A 20,704-nucleotide genomic window follows, 5' to 3' on the forward strand; every position below is an offset into this window, starting at 1 on the left:
AATTCCAGCTAATGCAGATGTGGTTGATTTGATTTTCCGAGACGCCATCCAAGCCCCAGACGCCAAGCTGAGGCGTGCAAAGGTTGTTCTGCCCTTTTCACATGTTGATCTAGGTATAACAGCCCTTAGTTTCCTCTCCTCTTCTTGGCGTAACGTCCTCACTGGGACAAAGCCTGCTTCTCAACTTAGTGTTCTATGAGCACTTCCACAGTTTTTAACTGAGAGCTTCCTCTGCCAATGACCATTTTGCATGTGTATATCGTGTGGCAGGCACGAAGATACTCTATGCCCAAGGAAGTCAAGGAAATTTCCTTTACGAAAAGATCCTGGACCGACCGGGAATCGAACCCGTCACCCTCAGCATGGTCATGCTGAATACCCGTACGTTTACCGCCTCGGCTATATGGGCTATATACAGCCCTTAGTATGCTATCGAATATTTTTTCCTTTTACTCGAATCTTTCCAACTTCATGTAGAATACCTCGATCTATCTCAAACTTGTACCATTAATAGTCAACTGGTTTAAAAAAAACTTACAGTGAAAATAAGAAATTTTTGATGAACTTTTCGAAAACTTACAGATACAAAATTGGCCATTATTTAAAAAGTGATCATTTGCTTGTCTCGATCATTTTGGCTATCCCCTGTATATCATGCATTCGGTGGCCTCTTCTACCACTTCTAAGACCTGGCATCTGGAAGAGGTGTTTTTTTCCCCGAATATGGTGAAAGATAGACTGATAAGGATAAAGTAAGACCTTCAGCTTTGGGGGAAGGAATTTTTCCAAAGCCAGTAACGCCCTTTTGGAGGGTTGGTGTCAAAATATGGTCATGATCACTATGACTAAGTACTAAAAGATTGACGTTTCATACATAGCTCAATCTGAATCAGCTCCTGTAACTAATATAGTAAGGGTTATGGGCATTACAGCAAAACCTACCACTAATGGTATAATCATGTATGCAAACTAAAGCCATTATCAAGTTCAAGATGCTGCCCTACTATAGTAGTCAGCACCCTTCACTACCGCTTGTCATCGAATGAGCTCTTCGTTGCTCCATTTCGCGCTGAAGTTGACACTGACGCTTGCTCGGTGCCAAGCACGACTGGTCGTTACCCCGCCCCAGTGTACCCAGAGTGTATATTTCCAGCTTCAAAAAGTCAATAAAGCTTACCTTGACTTACATTCGTCGGTCTGTCATTTTGAGATGCAAATATCAGATCGCATTTTTTGATTGTTGCCAAAGTAAACTAAAATAAAAAAGATAAGTGTTGTTGCATATTTTACAGCAATCCTTGGGTAAGCAATGGGCATATCGTTACAGATATGACTCGTCTCTATTTAAAAATGTCACAAAATTGAATACAAATTTTAACTGCACTGAGTCTCCTCAAGGCAATTTGATCATTCAAAATAATTAGAGTGGCTTCAATCATGTTGAAATGCGGAACTATTAAGTGAAACTTATACACTTGCTTAACTGAAAATGTTATCCGTATCCGAAACCCGAACTCGATAAAGAATCACTTAAAATATATAGAACAATGTATTGTACGAAATCCTACGCAACACTAGAAACAGTCAACATTCTCCGCCAAATCGCACACATTGATGGCCGGGTTGAACTTGGTTCCCAAGGGACACTGGTACTCGTGGGCGATTTCCTTCACACATATGAAATATCTGGTACAATCCGTTGGGTGGGCGATGAAAGCCGGAGCTGCTGGGTTGAAATCATCCGGACACTGAACCACTTGCTGCTGCTGCGTCTGTTGTTCCGGCAGAGCACGACTATCCTTTGGATGAATGCACTTGTTGGTTTTAGCGTCGAACAGAAGCTCGTTGGAACATCTCCGAAAAACGGTCACCCCACTGCTGCAAGCGATGTACAGTGTGGACGATCCAGGCAGAGGAACTTTAAGGGGTTTGTAATTGGTACACGGAAGACTGCTGGCTGCTTGCGACAGGCATAATCCAAGCAACATAAGGGTTATGTAGGATTCTGGGAAAATAAAATGATATTAGAAACAAAGAAATATTTGCAAATAAGTATCAGCCACCACCTACTCATGATCAGATAAAAGTTCACTGGATGATATCGGCCTGCTTACTATAAACAGATTGAAGGTTCCGTAATTTGTGTTCGATTTATTTATGAAAAGCATATCATGTTATTCGCACAAACACTGGCTGTTCTGATTTGACCTGCTTAGTCAGATAACGATAAAAGATAAATATCGAACCAGCTTATCATGCGTTCATGACGTTTGCAGTTATTTCATTTGAAATAGCATGGGTGCCCAAGGAGGCGTTTAAGAGGAGGGCGGTTTTAGGGGATTTCAGGGGTGACTCAGGGGCTTTCAGCCTACGGCGGAACTTGGCCTGCCTCGCTTCAACTTAGTGTTCTTTGAGCACTTCCACAGTTATTGATTAAAGGACTTTCTTTGGCTACCATTGCATGAATTTGTATAATGTTAGGCAAGCACAATGATTCACTATGCCGAGGGTGTCGAGAAATTAATCCCGACCGAAACGGGAATCGAACCCGCCGTCTCCGGATTAGCGATCCATAGCCTTAACCACTAGGCAAACTGGAGACCCAGGAAAAAAAAACATTCAACCTGCCAATTGTCGCTGATTTTGGAGTAGAACATTAACAGCAACAATGTTTATTTTGAAATAGTAGTAAATAAGAGATCTAGTCATCACGTGAGGTCCCCGGGCCTCCGGCCCACCGGTCAGAAACTTTAAATCGAATATCAGTTGAACAGTAATATTCCACTGGCAATATACCTACTAGTAACTCAAACAGCTGCGCCGTGGAACACATGGGGGTTCTGGATTACTTTTAATCTCTTTATTGTTACTCACCTCGTTGGGTTATTCCTTGGTGAGTTTACAGCCGCAGCTCATTTTTTTAAATACATATGTTATCACTGATAGACAGATCACTGATATCATTTGCTATCTTACATGCTGTGTGTTCACCCCAAGCTCGATCCATGACGCTGAAGAAAAGACGCAATCAAGGTACACTGAAACCTTTTTAATGCAGGTTATTTTTATGCACTTTTACTTTTTGCCTGACTAGAACGAGGAGGTGCTACTCGTGATTACTCAGAGCCAATATTGAGCATAAGAAAATTTAATAATGAAGGTAAATGGCGTTTATAGGGCAGCACAAAAGGAAGTTGTAGTGGCATTTCTGGAGGTCCCACGAGATTTCAGTGGGGTACCAGAAGATCTCACGGGTGTTTCAAGGGGGTCCCAGGGGATTTCAGGGCGTACCTTGAGGTCTCATGGGTATGCTAGGGGTTGTAGCCAGAGACGCCAGATTATTTTATCAAAAATCTGTATCAATACAGATTTTTCTGTATCGTCGTATTATATGGTATAACAGACATTGAGAGTCCTAGATTTTAATGGAAAATGTGTTACTTTTTGACGGTTTTAAATTTTTACTAGTATTTATTTTACTAAAACATCTGTGAAGATGTACAAATTTTCGTAAATTCTTTGACAATTTATAAAGTTTTCATTAAATTTATTGAAAATAACTTTCAAATTTTATGCTTTCTGGAGAAATCTGTATCACATGTTAAAATTCACTATTTTTCTGTACTCTGCATCTTGTCTGTATAAACTGTCAAAAATCTGTATAATACAGCCCAGACAATCAGTAATCGTATAGAATGTGGTATAAGATGATAAACTGGAGGCCATATGCGAGCATGCCTCCATTTAGGCGCATAGAAAATGTACGCATATCGCCTCCACTTTAACATCTTATGCAACATCTTATACGATCACTGGTTGACTGGGAGAAACATCTGTATATCTGGCATCTCTACCTTGCACATTAGTCGGGATCCATACATAGGGGCGGCCAAAACTCTCAAAAAACTAAATTGATGTTTTTAAACTTTATTTCACCTTTTAACAAAGTTAATGTATTGTACTTTTATGATTCTTAATTAAAAGCATACCAGCTTTTGTATTTCAATGACATTTTCACTGCCAAAGTGACCTAAGTCATAAAATTGAAAAATGAATTATTCGAAAAAAGTAAAATAATAATATTTTGAGAATGGAATATATGTTTTAAGTAATCCAGCATATGAAAGCTTGTTATTGGACTGTTTGAATGCACGTATGGTGCAAAATTAATATGTCACAAAACTTTTCAAATTTTCATATATTGTACCTTAGAAATTTTGGTAATTTTTAAGTTAAAAAACGGTTCGTGTCGTCACGTGTCGCCGCAATTTCGAATAGTACATCTTAAACATCATGCTAAGAGCTGCCTAAAAACGTTTAAATATTTTACAGAAATTTGCAGTTTTTTAAATTAGAGCTATTTAAAAAAGTCATGTTTTTTCATATATTTTACGTTATTTTTCCATTTTTTTTTACTGAAATAAAATTTATCTTTCCACATTTTTCACACGTTTTGAACAAACTTGATTGGATTTTGATCGAAAGATGATCATTTATTTTAATTCGAATTGATTTTTTAACAAAAAACGCAAAACATATGGGGTTTATTGATTTTCACCGTTTTTGAAATTATTGAAATTACGTAATTTTTTAATACCCCTTTTTAAATACTAAAAATATTATATAACATATCTAGGCAACCTATAACTTCGATTAAACACATAAAAAGAGTTTTGGCCGAACTTTATCTTTTTCCGACCATTGTGACTTGGACCACCCTTGGGTGCTTGCTGTTCACAGATTTCCCTAAACAAATCAAACACGTTGGCGGACTGGTGCAGTCTTGTGCCTAATGGCCTTCATGCTGCATCGTCTGCACAGCTTGCTCTTGTCAGGGCCTTTAGAATCCCATGAATTGCGCCCTGGTTCCAGACAACAGAAGCAGACCTCCGGTGGCACATGTAAGATCAGTTGGCATACAGATCAGTTAACTTTTAGCTTCTCTACTTTAACGGACTTATTTGCGTCCGCCACAGGTAGCAAGGCTACCTGTGTCCCTGTCGGGCGGTTCCAAAGCCGAACGGCTGTGGTGGCCACCGGCTCCTCGTAATATTGCCGCAGTGCTGTGACGATCTCTTCCGCTTCGGTGATCTTGTCTAGGTTCTTCATCTTCAGAGTCGCCTCTGCTGTAAGAGCTTCCATCCTGACCCCTTCCGCCAAAGTATCAGTATTGAATTTATTTGAATAAGATCCATTTTATTAATTACCTACACGTTCTCTTATCCACTTTCTGCAATTTGATTTTACGTCGGGTGCCATAAAGGTGGGAAGTGAGTCCGCCATCATTTTAACGACACTGACATTCAGGTCACCTCAAGAGGTCTTAAGTGCCCACCCCGAAAGCAGCCGTCGGCTAAAGACCAGCATATCACAATCACCAAGTTGAAACGGGTGGGGCAAGATGAAACAGCGGGTTAACATGATGTTATTAAATGATGGTAAACAGCTTGAACGCCATAACACATAGTTTTTGATTCAAACAATCTTTTGACGAAAGAAAAAAATCTAAATTGTATTGAAATCTATTTCAAAACCTCGCGTTTCAACTTGCCCCGGTGTACCTTAGCGGTTTTTTCTTCTTCTCTTCCGCTCAACTGTCGTCCAAGGAGAGTCCTTCCCCTACTCTACCCTACTTTGTGGTTGCTGAAGGCCTAAGGAAGGTCGTAACTCCCTGATCCCTCCCTTCCGGGACGGGCTAACCTTTTCAGGCGCACCCTTCCCAGCTTCCCGGGACGCCTAGGTGGGGTCCGACCTACCGGCATTACTGCCGGCCTTCGGGGTCAATAACCGCCTAGTCTTACGGGCACCGCCAGGCAACTCCTCCCTCACCTGATGGCTGCCTCACTCGCTTCTGCGAGTGCTTATCAAAATCAGTCGCATCCACCACAGCTTTTGGGCTACCTGCGAAAACGAAGGCCTCCGTCTGGGTAAACGTCGTAACCTTTGCTTTCGTCGGTTCTTCCGCCGCAGTTTCCCCGAGTTTCTCGTGGTCTTGCTTGGCTTCGTTCATTGACTTTTAAAGTAACAACAGTGCTTTGAAGCCTTGCTTATGTTGGACTTCGGAGACGCAAAGTCAATAATTTTTCCAAGCTGCTGCACAGCCACCCACATCGCCGAGAGCCCGTCTCGCATTTGATTGTTGGACCTCATCAACCACGCTCTGTCCACTATCACCCCTAACAGGCTAGTCGGGGAAGGAATCGGACTTCTGACGCTGCGCTGACATTGCATGCACGCACAGTCTCCTAATCCTACTTCCTCTCCTTTCCTTAAGGATACCTCGCCAACGCACTTCTCGCGAAAGGGTAAGCCTCGCCACTACTACTCACACTAGATTATTTTTGATTTTTCGAACTCATATGTTGATCCAACGAGTAACACGGAAAACAAGTTCAAAATCTCGAGGGTCTCAGCTCGTGGTCTCAAGGGTTTTATCTTAAGCATTTTAAGGGGTTTCGGAGAACATGAGACAACATCATCTCATTAAACAGCTAATTTTATTTCTAAACAATATTTTAGTTTCCTGAAACATTACTTAATCTATTTTAATTCGTGAGTTTTAACTAATGCCAATTCCGAACTGCAGCAGAAACTCACTGCAGCTCCCTAAAACGCTCCTAGAACCCCTTTTAACGCCATTAAAAACGCTAAAGTTCCTTCCATGTAACGCCCTTGAAGCCCGCTGAAAATCTTAAGAAAGCCTGTAAAACCTCGACAAACAACTGTAACGTTACTGAAACCCTATAAAATCCCCCTTTCTGGCCTGTGGTTCCTATGAATTACGAATCTTTTGAAACTTTGGTGTCCTGTAGAATCTACCATAATCCAGACTTATGTTGCACCTTGTACAGTAGACGTTCGATAACTGCAACATGTTGACGTTTCACTTAGCGAATGAAATTCGATAACTGCAACGACTGACAGATGTCAATAGGTTGTCAATCAACATAAAATAACCGTGAACGTGACCCATCTGTTCATTTGGGCTAACATGGCGCACCATTTTGACGTTCGGCGGTGCGACAACTGCACATTTGTTGCACTTACCGGACTTGCTGTTAAACAGTTTGCACCGACCGAACGTCTACTGTAGATGCATATGAATCTTGCCAAAGGAGTGAGCTCACAGTTGTGTAAATATTGACACCAATTGAGTAATGGGGATTAGGAGTGTTGTGTGGAGCAGAACGTGTAAGACCCTGAGTGGTGCGAATAGAAGCGGTTTTATTTTTCAAGCTAGCTAACACACACCTACACACTCCCGGCACACAGCTTGTAAACACGCACGAGCGTTTAATTTTCTTGCAACCGCCTCTTTCAGCTCGGTTGTCAAACTCGCCGTCGCGACGCTGCTCGGAAATGGTAAACATGATCAATCCACCTTTATTCCAATTTTGTTCTCGTGATAAAAGTTTATTATTTTTCATTCGCGATGGAAATTTTGACGGATAGTTGTTAAAAAATTAGCTGAAATAGGCTCAAAACAATGTTTATCCTTCTCCTCGCTTTCCAACGGCTTGACAGCGACAAATGGACAACAGTTTTGATAACATCCGCAGCACCTAGATAACAATACTCTTCAATCAATCACACAGGTTCAAAAAAGTTTAACATAACCTCAATCTTCAATGTTTGGCTCCCGATGTTTGGCTCCCGCTGAGAGAGCATATTGAGTCAGTCCGCGACACTCAGGTAAGACCGAGTCAGATTTTTTTTATTATTTTTTTTATTTCTGTGTATTTTAACTTATGCTAATTCTACACTTTAACCGAATCAGAGTCAGAGGAGTTTTAAGGTGGGTGAACGGTTGCAGCTGAGTGTCCGGATACTTCGGATGGTTTGTCCATAAACAGTGGCCAGATAGTATCCCACAGTAACCAAAACCTACAATTCACTTGTAGTTTCCTGGATTTGGCACTCATCCGACATTTTATATGTATTGTATATGCAAAATAATTCATATTTCTAACACATTTTGTTTTCTTCTTTCGCAGGAAGTATTTGTAATTATCACGAACAGCACTACTCATCATTATCATCATGTCAAACGAATCGATTCTCCACAAACGGAACGTTTTGGTATTTCTCGGTAAAACCGCGTGGACAACAGTTTAACATCTCCGCACATTTTTTCAGATCACCAATGGAAGCTCCGCCCTTTCGCAGGCATTGTGCGAACAGCTGATCGAGATTCACAAATGTCGCGTGGCTTTGGTTAGCTCCGGCGAGGAACGAACGGAATCAGCTCGTCACCAGTTCTACTGTGACGTCTCCAGTAGGAAGGAGGTCACCGAACTGGCCACGAAGCTTAAAACGCAGTTTGGCTCCTCGATTGAGCTGGTGATTCATCAAGAATGTGGCAATGACTTTGGAATAACCGCAGAACAGATGGATCGATTCGTCAGTCAGACATCGAACGATATATTAGGATATGTTAACGTAAGTTACGTCACTTGGGAGAATGAGTTAATCGTATGAATTTCTGTTTTCGTTTTTAGCTCCTCACTTGTTTTGTTCCCGACATGCTACAACATGGTTCAGGCCGTATTGTTTCTGTAAAGAACACACCCAGCAAGGTTCACGCTGCCATAGACTGTCAACCGGATTATGATGATCTCGTAGAAAGTATTTTCCGCGCCCAAGCGGCAACGGTTCCCAGTCACATCATGCGGGGACCAGAAAACATCCGGTTGACGACCATTTTCACCAATCAGCCGCCTCAACAGCAAGCGGCAAAGCCAGGGCCGAACCTTAACTTGACTGACAGAGAGCTCGCACTGCGCATTCTCAGGGGTATCGAATCGAATCAGGCACACGTTCAGGTCCACGCCCGGCGCAATTTGTTCGAGTTCTGCTCGACCAACATCGTTCAGCTGGCCGCGTTCGGGTTAGACAAACTGCAGCTCAGAAAGTCCCAAAAAATTCCAATCAAAGTACAATAAAGACGCGATTAGCATACGAAGGCAGACGATGGGTTTTCCAGAGTTATAATTATACAGCGAATAAAAGCGATTAAAGGGAAAAGAAAGAAATACGCTCCGTTCCACTATGTTGGGTTAACAATGCCGATTCTAAAAGTAGGTATTCTCACTGGGAATTGCGTTGCAAATCCTTTGGGACAACTTTTTCATCATTCGTTGCTCAAGAACACTTAATGGATGGACTGTGCAAAAAACGATCAAATTAAAAAGTTTCCTTTATCTTTTTTTTGGTTTCATTTATTTCGATTCTTGAAGTGTTGTATGTACCATTAATTTAATAAAAATTGATCCAACATATTCCCTGATTTCAAGAAAATCTTCTCCGGTGTTGAGGCAGTTCCAAGCTGTATCCACTCGTCCGGCAGTCCAGCATCTTTTCGGGCAGATCGCAAGGCATTTCGCAGAGCAAATAATACCACCACAGATAAGTTCAACGGTGGTTCACTAGCAGATTTCGATCTCAGCACCCCGCACGGATTGGAACTACCTTTCAGGAATTCTACACGGAAATCCACTGGAATATCTTTTGCTCCGAATAGCTTGTAGTTCACCGTTCGATCTGTCAGCAATTTTCCACTTGTTGCGTCATAAATCAACTCTTCGGCCAAGTGGTATCCCAAGCCCATGGTGATGGCTCCTTCAATTTGACCGAGGTCGATTCCGGGACTCATGCTTTCACCTGTGTCCTCCTGTACATCCATTCGTCGTATGAGAATGTTCCCAGTAAGAACGTCAACTTCTACCTCCGCACTGCACAAACTCCATATGAAGTATGGTAGAACATCCGTCGCTCGGAACATGAAGTTGACACTCAAGTCAACACTGGCAACGTAGCAAATCTGTACCAGTTGAAACCACGGAGCATCTGGATACTTCTCGCGCTGTGGTTTCATTCTTTCCAGCAATGTTTCGCAAGCCTTACTTGCAGCGTAGCAGACGGATTCACTGGTTATGCTACCTCCCGAAGGATCAGAGTTCCCTGCTGTCCAGGTGTTGGAAGGCTTCACGCTCACCATGTCCAACGGAACTCCCAAAGTGAAAGCGATCACTTGAGTAACCTTGGTGTTGATACCCTGACCCATTTCAATTCCACCATGGGTCACAACCACCGATCCATCGCCTATGTTGATGGAAACCATTGCGTAGAATATCCCATGGAAATCCGTTTGGAACTTCATCGGTATCCAGGCTATGCCTCGCTTCTTCCAACGGTTGTTTTCGTTGAACGATTGAATGGATATCCGCCGAGAATCGAACTCGATTCGATTCAGAAACTCCGGAATGAGAGAACGCATTTTGCTATCTTTTGGCATGTTTGCGAGGCGAACTTCCAATGGATCCTTTCCTGTGGCATGAGCAATGTGTTCCATAATTGTTTCAACAGTGGCTATGGATTCAGTAGAGCCTGGAGCACGACACCAGGTGTTTTTGGGATTATCGGTTTTCACAGTTTTACCCAAGATTTTCCAAGCTTTGCTTTCGTAACAATTTGGGAAAATCATGATAAACGAATTGGAAATCGGTTCATTGAATGACGATCCGAAATTGTGAGCGAAGTAGTTTGCTAGTTTGAGAATTTTACCATGATCATCAACGTGGACCTCGTAGTTACTGATACAGTCATAGCGTTTTCCAATTAGTTGCATATTTGCTTCCAAAGTAAGATAGAAGCGAATCGGTCGATTGGTCAGATGAGCAGCCAACGCTGCGCCACATGCCGTCAATCCTTGCCTCGAGACTTTACTTCCGAAAGCTCCACCGACACGCCTTATGAAAATGTTGATCCGACTGTGAGGAATATTGAGCATTTGCGATATTGCAATTTGAGTAACACCCATCCATTGAGCCGATGGATACACGTCCATGCCGCTTTCTTGAGGCACACAAATGCACGTTTGCTTTTCAAGTGGGAAATGTGACTGGCCGAAGAGCTCCATCCGGCCGACTACGTTACGCGTCTCACTCACATCGACGGCGTTGTATTCTTCACCAACCATTTCATAAGTCTCGCCACTTGCTACACCGTCACCTGTCTTCAGTCGAAGACGCACACCCTCGCTTACTTTTTCGTACGTGACTTCGACTAACTTGGCAGCTCTGTTAGCAATGACGTGGGTTTCAGCAACAACGATTCCAACTGGTTGACCGTAATATAAAACTTGACCGCTACAGAGCACCTCCTCAACTTCTGGAAATCCCAACACCTGCGGAGTGAAGGAATTGGCTCCGGGTATGTCCTTGGCCGTGAAACATCCAACAACTCCTTTCATCTTGAGGGCCTGCGTCGGATCAATCTGCGCTACATTCGAAAGTGGGACGGTGGCAACAACAAAAGCCGCAAACAGTTCATTTGGAAACGGATGAATGTCGTTGATGTACTCAGCCTCTCCGGCACATTGTGCCAGGCCTTCCACTTTGGGAATGTACTTCGTAAGAGGCCAATACTTATTATATGTGTCATAGGATTGGTGACCGGACGATAATGGCCGATCCAAAACAGTGGCACCCGATCTGTATTGGGATTTGACTGAATCCATCGGAGCAATGGTCAATACAAATTTGTAGAATAAGGCAATTGCAAGGTTCTTTCTGTATTCAGCGGACGACTCAGGAAGAATCCAGTCTGGTTGTAGTTCATCATTCAAAGATTTGATCGCAGCTTGTAGAGAGTCGTTACTGAATAATGTTTTGCCAGTCAGGAAGCGTTCAGTTTGTTCAGCACGAGTAAACGACGCACTAATGTTTCCGAAACAGATCATCGCTTCGTTGATCATTGTTCTAGATGCGTCAAATTTTATCAAGAATGCCGCGTTCATGTAAGCAAACGCATTCTGTGCGCGAGGCATGATCTTGAAGGTTTTCAACACGTACACTCTTGGATCCAAGGCTGGCAAACTGATAGACCGTATCACTTTCTTCTGTGCACTGGACGATATATAATCTACGATACTTTCCACAGTTTGCTGGTTGGACTGGGCATTCACTGTAGTAAGCTTCGCACCGACAACTTCCAACAGCAAGCTGATATCAGATGGGAACACACGATGCTGATTTTTCAAGCTTAGATTCCCTGCTATACTTCCAACGTTTCGAACTAAGGGATGTGCTACCAATTCCAAGTGTTTGATCAATTCTTTGCAATAGTAGAACTGTTGATTACTAGCAGAAGCATCTTCTAAAACCTTCATAAATTTCGTAAGCGTGATGTTTGCTCCTACTGATATGGTGTCGGATATTGAAACCTCGTGCAGTTCCACAACCGAATTGCAATCGATGAACACTTGTATATTGTCGTTTCTTCTGTAGACACCATTAGCTGTGTTTCCGCATACGAGCATATAAGGTCGATCTCCGATTTGCTTCAGAATATTCAGCACTTCTTGCAACGAATACACCTTATGCCACTCTCTTCCATCTCCGAACAATATTCTGATCGGTTTCTTCTCATCTCGTAATTTACACTTTGCATTGCAAGCACTGCCCCTACCCGGGCATATCTTCACAAAATCTTCAATATCTTCACACAATTCTTCGGAAGTCGCTGCAAATGACCTGAACGCTTCCAGTATCGGTCTGTACCCAGTGCACCGGCAAAGATTCCCACCAAACGCATTCTCCACCTCTTCAGCACTCACTTTCCCTTGCTTCGATTTCATTAGCCCATACATCGTCATAACCATCCCTGGAGAACACATTCCACACTGCGATCCGTTAAACTCAGCCAGCTGTTTCTGAAGCGGGTGGTATCCATCCTTTCGGTTTCCAATATCCTCGATCGTTGTAATTTCCAACCCATGGCAAGCGAACACCAGCAGTAGACAGGAATTCACCGAAATAGAATCCTTTTCCCCGGACACTGGATCCTGCCGTTCGACGTACACCGTACAAGCGCCACAACCACCCTCCAGGCACATAAACTTAGTTCCGCGTAGTAAGGCGTGGTCTCTTATGAACGTGTTCAGCGTCGTGTCAGCAGGGCACGTCCGAGACCCGATGGTGTACTGTTTGCCATTTAATGTGAATGAAACTTTGTCCAACGGTTCAGCGCAAATGGTTTCACCCCACAAATAGTAATTCAGAGTGGACAGCATTGCGTCAAATAGTCGTTGTTTTTGCTCTATTTCTAGTTTTTATACTACCTCATAAGGCATGCATAAAAACAAACAAATTTACAAACTATTTTGGGTTGGTCACTTGATAAAACAATGAATGAAACACCATGCTTAGACTATGAAATGCTCTATAGCAATTTGTTTCTGCTAACCCAACCCAATCCAACCCAAATAAAATGATATAATAGTATAACACATTTTCTTCGGGCACATCAGGAACGACGCCAGTAAGTTCTTGATTAAGGTATACTGGTCAGTGCTTTGAAATTGATAACTGAAGAGGTACACGCTTAGGTATTTATGCACAGGGGAGCTGGTAGCGACGGCATTCTATCCTCTTAGTAGGGTCGGGTGTCAGTACTGACTTGAAACGGCAGATAGGCTAATGTCGGCGCCGCCTTCCATCCCATAAAACCGTAGCGAGGCCTTAAAGTACGTTCCCGACCTGTATCCAGATTAGACAAATAATTGGGTGGACAATGGTTCAGATGAACAGTGTTGATTAGCGCTGATTTGGCTCTAAGCTCAGTCCCCATAAAGGGCCAACCCTCGGGTAGCCTCCCTGCTTGCATAGATAACCATTAGGATTATTGGCGACTACTTTATCAACAGATCAGGGTAGCTTGATTTTCGTTACGACTGTTGGTGTTTGAACCGGCAGAGGGGGTGTTTTCGGCCTTGGCAGTCTCTAAACGTTTGCAAAAACGATTATTGCATTTTAACCCGACGGTTTCGGTTATTTATTTAACCTTGAAAAAGGTTAAATAAATAACCGAAACCGTCGGGTTAAAATGCAATAATCGTTTTTGCAAACGTTTAGAGACTGCCAAGGCCGAAAACACCCCCTCTGCCGATCAGGGTAGCGGCTTTAAGCAGGACCCAACAGGCATGAACTCTGACTCTAACGAAAAGGGAAGCGAAATCGGTAAGGAAGAGGGAGACACGGTCAACCCGTTCGCGAGAGTCAGCACGACAAGAAGCAGCACGAGGCGGTACAGCGCCGGCTAAGGATGCCCAGACGCCGCAAAGCCTTCAAACAGGGTTTGCTGAAGCTCCGCAACTCGGTGGCCCTGACCAAGAAGAAGTATGACCTTCTGGCCGAGAAACAGAGCGCGGTTAATACGCGCAAAGAAGAGTGGTCCACTCCAACGGACATTTCGTGGAGCAAAGGTCGAGTATACAGGAGATATGCGGTAGAGATCACTCCGGACAACATTGTGAAAAGGATGTGTACGGGGGCGGACAAGTGGGATTCTGTTATTTCCACGGTCTCCCGAATCGTACTTGAACTACAGATAAAATGGCAGGCTGACCAACAGCAAGCTCAGTTGTCCCCGTCTCCATCTGGGAGCTTGAGTCCAAAAGGGTCGTCTATAGTATTTACTAGCCAGGACTCAACCTTCCAGGGGAGAGAGGACAACTTAAGGCGGTAGCTGATGGAACACATACAAAGGAGAGTACTCATGTACGGTACCTCGTATTCAAAATCATCTCTAACAGGCGTACCGTGAAGGTAAGGAAGAGGTTACAATGAGTCGACACCCACATAAGCCGAGGACCTACTTATTGGGTATCTGATTAGCAGATTTTCTCATTCTATTAACAAAAAAAAAAACTATCAAGCCAACAATGTCTCGTGATGATCACTCTGAGCCCAACGACGAAAAAGAACAACCGACACTGCTAATCGGTGTTGAACCTAATCGTGTGCTATTTGTACGGGTGGTTGCGTCGACATTTCGCTCGCTGCTGACAACGACTCATGGCTACTGGCTACTCGCCTATGTTTTCAGAAAAAAAAAGTCGATAACAGTTTAAAGAACTACACAGTTTTTGTTCAGAATCAATCAATTAAATATTGCTCAGTTTTATTTCCAGATTTCAAGAAGATTTTCTCCGGCGTGGAAGCTGTGCCTAGCGGTATCCACTCATCCGGTAATCCAGCATCTATGTTGGCAGATCGCAAAGCGTTTCGCAGAGCAAACAAAACCACAACCGATAAGTTCAGCGGTGGTTCACTGGTTGATTTTGATCTCAGCACACCACACGGATTACTGCTTCCTTTTAAAAAGTTTATTCGGAAATCAACCGGAATATCTTTCGCTCCAAGAATTTTGTAGTTCACTGTACGATCCGTCAGCAACTTACCATTTCTCGCATCATAAATCAACTCTTCGGCCAAGTGGTATCCCAAGCCCATGGTGATGGCTCCCTCGATTTGCCCAATGTCGATACCGGGACTCATGCTCTCTCCAGTGTCCTCCTGTACATCTATCTGACGAATGAGAATATTCCCGGTCAGAATGTCAACTTCTATCTCCGCACTACACAAACTCCATATGAAGTACGGTAGAACATCCGTCGCCTTGAACATGAAGTTGGCACTCAAATCCACACTAGCAACGTAGCAAATCTGTACCAATTGAAACCACGGAGCATCCGGATACTTCTGGCGTTGTGGTTTCATCCTTTCCAGCAATATTTTGCAAGCCTCACTGGCAGCGTAGCACACGGATTCACTGGTTATGCTAGCTACTGATGGATCAGAATTCGCCGCAGTCCAGGTGTTGGAAGGCTTCACACTCACCATGTCCAACGGAATTCCCAAAGTGAAGGCGATCACCTGAGTAACTTTAGTGTTGATACCCTGACCCATTTCTATTCCACCATGAGTCACCACCACCGATCCGTCTCCTATGTTGATGGAAACCATTGCATAATATATCCCATGGAAATCCGTTTGGAACTTCATCGGTATCCAGGCAATGCCTCGTTTCTTCCAACGATTGTTTTCGTTGAACGATTGGATAGAAATACGCCGAGAACTGAACTCGATTCGATTCAAAAACTCCGGTATGAGCGTACGCATTTTGCTATCTTTTGGCATGTTGGCAAGGCGGACTTCCAGTGGATCCTTCCTCGTGGCATGAGCAATGTGCTCCATAATTGTTTCAACAGTGGCTATGGCTTCAGTTGAGGCTGGAGCACGACACCAAGTTTTCTTAGGAGTATCAGTTTGTACCATTTTTCCAATAACTTTCCAAGTTTTGTTTTCGTAACAGTTAGGAAAGATTAATATAAACGATTTCCCAATTGGTTCGTTAAATGACGATCCATAGTTATGTGCAAAGTAGTTTGTCAGTTTGAGAACTCTTCCGTTATCATCAACGTGGACGTCGTAGTCACTGATACAATCCAAACGTTTCCCAATTAGCTGCATATCTGCTTCCATAGTCAGATAGAAGCGGACCGGTCGGTTGGTCAGATGAGCAGCCAGCGCTGCGCCACATGCCGTCAATCCCTGTCGAGAGACTTTACTTCCGAAAGCTCCTCCCAACCGCCTGATGAATATATTTATTCGACTTTGAGGAAGATTGAGTACTTGGGCTATTGCTAGTTGGGTTACACCCATCCATTGAGCCGACGGATAGACATCCATGCCGCTTTCTTGAGGCACACAAATGCACGTTTGCTTTTCAAGTGGGAAATGGGACTGGCCTAAAAGTTCCATACGCCCTATGACCTTGACAGCGTCATCTACATCGGAAGCACTGTATTCTTCACCAACCATTTCAAATGTCTCCTGACTGGGCACACCGTCATCTGTCTTCAGTCGAAGACGTACATCCTCCCGTCTTTTCTCGTACGTGACTTCGACTAAATTGGCAGCTCTGTTGGCAATCATGTGACTTTCAGCAACAATAATAGCAATCGGTTGCCCGTAATATAAAACTCGTCCACTGCAGAGTACCTCCTCAACTTCTGGAAATCCCAACGATTGCGGTGTGAAGGAATTAGCTCCGGGTATATCCTTGGCCGTAAAACATCCAACAACTCCTTTCATCTTGAGCGCCTGCGTCGGATCAATCTGCGCTACATTTGAGAGAGGGACAGTAGCAACAACAAATGCCGCAAACAGTTCATTTGGAAACGGATGAATGTCGTTGATGTACTCGGCCTCTCCGGCGCATTGCGCCAGGCCTTCCACTTTGGGAATGTATTTTGTAAGTGGCCAATACTTATTATATGTATCATAGGATTGGTGACCGGACGATAATGGCCGATCCAAAACAGTGGCACCCGATCTGTATAGGGATTTGACTGAATCCATCGGAGCAATGGTCAATACAAATTTGTAGAATAAGGCAATTGCTAGATTCTTTCTGTATTCAGCGGACGACTCAGGAAGAATCCAGTCTGGTTTTAGTTCATCATTCAAAGGTTTGATCGCAGCTTGTAGAGAGTTGTTACTGAATAATGTTTTGCCAGTCAGGAAGCGTTCAGTTTGTTCAGCACGAGTAAACGACGCACTAATGTTTCCAAAACAGATCCTCGTTTCGTTGATAATTGTTCTTGATGTGTCAAACTTCACCAAAAATGCCGCGTTCATATAAGCTAACGCATTCTGAGCACGAGCCATGATCTTGAAGGTTCTCAACACGTACACTTTTGGATCCAAGGGTGGTAAACTGATTGACCGTATCACTTTCTTCTGTGCACTGGAAAATATATATTGTACAACACTCTCCTCAGTTTTCTGGTTGGACTGGGCATTCACTGTAGTAAGTTTCGCACCGACAGCTTCCAACAGCAAGCTGATATCAGATGGGAACTCACGATGCTGATTTTTCAAGCTTAGATTCCCTGCTATACTCCCAACATTTCGAACTAAGGGATGTGCTACCAATTCCAAGTGTTTGATCAATTCTTTGCAATAGTAAAACTGTTGATTGCTATTAGAAGCATCTGCTAAAACCTTCATAAATTTCGTTAACGTGATGTTTGCTCCTACTAAGATGGTGTCATCGGATATTGAAATCTCGTGAAGTTCCAAAACTGAATTACAATCGATAAACACTTGTATATTGTCGTTTCTTCTGTAGACACCATTAGCTGTATTTCCGCATACGAGAATATAAGGTCGATCTCCGATTTGATTCAGAATATTCAGCACTTCTTGCAAGGAATACACTTTATGCCACTCTCTTCCATCTCCAAACAGTATTCTAATCGGGTTCTTCTCGTCTCGTGATTTACACTTTGCAATGCAAGCACCGCCCCTACTCGGGCATATCTTCACAAAATCTTCGATATCTTCACACAACTCTTCAGAAGTCGCTGCAAATGACTTGAACGCTTCCAGTATCGGTCTGTACCCAGTGCACCGACAAAGATTCCCACCGAACGCATTTTCCACCTCTTCGGCACTCACTTTCCCTTGCTTCGATTTCATCAGCCCATACATCGTCATAACCATCCCTGGAGAACACATTCCACACTGCGATCCGTTGAACTCGGCCAGCTGTTTCTGAAGTGGGTGGTATCCATCCTTTCGGTTTCCAATTCCCTCGATCGTTGTAATTTCCAATCCATGGCAAGCGAACACCAGCAGTAGACAGGAATTCACCGAAATAGAATCCTTTTCCCCGGACACTGGATCCTGCCGTTCGACGTACACCGTACAAGCGCCACAACCACCTTCCAGGCACATGAACTTTGTTCCGCGTAGTAAGGCATGGTCTCTTATGAACGTGTTCAACGTTGTATCGGCAGGGCACGTATGAGACCCAATGTTGTACTGTTTGCCATTTAATGTGAATGAAACTGTTATCAACGGTTCAACAGAAACGGGTTCACCCCGCAAATAGTAATTGAGAGCGGAAAGCATCATGCACAATGATTGTGATAACGGAGTTTTCTCTACCCTTTATATCAACTGAAAAGTTTTGTGAGCAAAACTAAGGGAATTCAAAAACAGTTTCTAGTAAGGGCCAGCCATAAAGTATGTTATGATTATAGAAGTTGGGGGATCTTGAGATTGTGTGACGAGTAATACGTTGATTATGGGAAATCCCGGACAAACAGCGCATGGGACAAAATTCTCAATTTCAGCGTGACGTACTTAACCTTCATCCAGCCAACGTACATTTTCCACCTTCGGAAAAGCACAAAAACGTTAATAACTTTTTTGTTTTTTGATGAATTTTGATAATATTTTCACAACTTCCCGAAAAACTCTTCTAGTTTATGATGCCGGGGACATGGGTGCCTGGTCCACATGGTTCCGGAGTTATTCCGGATTGTCTTGGGGTACCAAAATTGGCCACATACTTTGCGCAACGTATATCTCAAGATCCCGATGAGATAGAAGTATAGTGTCTTCGGCGAATTTGTTCAGCAGGTTAAGAACTAACTGGCAACAGCGACTTTGGTTCGCGATTCAGCCGCTAGGCGGCGCCAGAGTCAAAAATGTGCATACCCTCATATCTCAGAAACCTGATAAGATAGAATGATGCTTTCTTCGGCAAAATTCTTCAGCAAGGTCAGAACTAGCTGATAGTTAAGTCTTTGGTTTGGGATTTATCCGCTAGGTGGCGCATTATGTCTGAAAAATTCATACACGTTTATCTCGATACCCAAATGAGGTACAATCATGCGGTTTTCAGCAAAGTTGTTCAGCAGGCTAAGAACTATCTGGCAATGACATCTTTGGTTCGTGAATCGTCCGCTAGGTGGCGCCAGGGTAAAAAATCTTCAAACTTCCATATCTCAGAATCCTGATAAGATAGAATGATGCCGTCTTCAACAAAGTTCTTCAGCAAGCTAAAAACTGTCTGATAGTTAAGTCTTTGATTCGTGATTTATTCGCTAGATGGCTCCTTGTGTAAAATATTTAAACGCGTGTATCTCGTTACTGTAACAAGCTAAAAGCATGGCGTTTTTTGTAAATTTGTTCAGCAGGTTGAGATCTATCCGGCAATGGTGACGCTAGGTGACACCAGCAATCAAAACATTCAAACAATGGTATCTCAAAAATCTGAAAACGTCCAGCAAATTGTTCCGAAAGTTTAAAGGAAATAAGACGTATCTGGTGTCCTTGGATCTGATATTATTCGATAGGTTCCGTCTAGTATTAAGAAAATATTTGTATGAACACCCTAATGAATAAGAAGTATTCCATTTTCAGCATAGTTGTTCAGCAAGCTAAGAGCCATTTGGCTGGATAGTAGACGGTCGAGTACGGTGGTACAAGAGGCAATACTTTAACACCGTCTTTGACAACCTGCAGACAAATTTTGTCGCCCTACAATATTGCTTTATTTGCTCCGTTTCCGGGAATTCCGGGAATTTCTGCAGGAACTCTACCGGGATTTTTTCCGGGAATTCCACCGGGAATTTATCCAAGAATTCCACTGAGAATTCCTTAAGAACTGTCTCCAGAAATATCTTCCGGGAATTCTACTAGGACATCCTCCAGAAGTTTCTCCGGGAAATCCTATAGAAAATCCTCCAGGAATTCCTCCAGGGATTCCTCCGGGGATTCCTCCGGGAATTTCTCCAGGATTTCATCTAGGACTCCCATCAGGATTTCCTTCAGGAATTCCTTCGGCAATTTCTACATGAACTCTTTTAGGATTTTTTCCAGAAATTCCTCCGGACTTTTTTTTCCAAGATTTTCTCCGGAAAATTCACTGAGAATTTTCCCAGGAATTAGTCCATGAGTGTCTCCGGGAATTCCTCCATGAACTCCTCCGGGAATTTCTTCAGGAATTCCTCCGGTGTGTTCTATAGGAATTCCTCCAGGAACTTCTCTAGGTATTTCTTCAGGAA

General features: G+C 43.2%; 4 protein-coding genes across 4 annotated transcripts in view; 1 reads left to right on the plus strand and 3 right to left on the minus strand.

The window, feature by feature from the left end:
• LOC109421862 (uncharacterized) overlaps positions 1-8,966 on the plus strand; it is a 79,707-nt gene extending 70,741 nt beyond the window's left edge. The window contains exons 2-4 of the mRNA XM_062845563.1: positions 7,995-8,079; positions 8,137-8,439; positions 8,499-8,966. Coding sequence (XP_062701547.1) covers positions 8,041-8,079; positions 8,137-8,439; positions 8,499-8,942 — 786 coding nt within the window. The 5' untranslated portion in view covers positions 7,995-8,040 and the 3' untranslated portion in view covers positions 8,943-8,966. The remainder of the gene's footprint in view (positions 1-7,994; positions 8,080-8,136; positions 8,440-8,498) is intronic.
• Positions 1,436-2,394, minus strand: LOC109413805 (peritrophin-1-like). Its single transcript, XM_062847180.1, has 2 exons — positions 2,071-2,394; positions 1,436-2,005 (listed from the first exon to the last, which is right to left on the minus strand). Exons 1-2 carry the CDS (start codon positions 2,072-2,074, stop codon positions 1,575-1,577), a joined length of 435 nt encoding a protein of 144 aa, XP_062703164.1. The 5' UTR covers positions 2,075-2,394; the 3' UTR covers positions 1,436-1,574.
• A 135-nt stretch (positions 8,967-9,101) lies between the features above and the next one.
• LOC109413809 (uncharacterized) lies at positions 9,102-13,029 on the minus strand. Its single transcript, XM_062845562.1, has one exon. It carries the CDS (start codon positions 12,893-12,895, stop codon positions 9,251-9,253), a length of 3,645 nt encoding a protein of 1,214 aa, XP_062701546.1. The 5' UTR covers positions 12,896-13,029; the 3' UTR covers positions 9,102-9,250.
• A 1,819-nt stretch (positions 13,030-14,848) lies between these two features.
• LOC109421858 (uncharacterized) lies at positions 14,849-18,614 on the minus strand. Its single transcript, XM_062847193.1, has one exon. The coding sequence runs from the start codon at positions 18,582-18,584 to the stop codon at positions 14,937-14,939; it is 3,648 nt and encodes a 1,215-aa protein (XP_062703177.1). The 5' UTR covers positions 18,585-18,614; the 3' UTR covers positions 14,849-14,936.
• Between the last annotated feature and the right edge of the window lie 2,090 nt (positions 18,615-20,704).

The sequence above is a fragment of the Aedes albopictus genome, chromosome 1 (assembly GCF_035046485.1).
Source record: "Aedes albopictus strain Foshan chromosome 1, AalbF5, whole genome shotgun sequence".
In the NCBI taxonomy this organism is placed as follows: domain Eukaryota; kingdom Metazoa; phylum Arthropoda; class Insecta; order Diptera; family Culicidae; genus Aedes; species Aedes albopictus.

Excerpts from the sequence above, each read along its gene's own strand:
- LOC109413809 (XM_062845562.1), bottom strand. The coding sequence starts at position 12,895 with ATGTGCCTGGAGGGTGGTTGTGGCGCTTGTACGGTGTACGTCGAACGG.
- LOC109421858 (XM_062847193.1), bottom strand. The coding sequence starts at position 18,584 with ATGTGCCTGGAAGGTGGTTGTGGCGCTTGTACGGTGTACGTCGAACGG.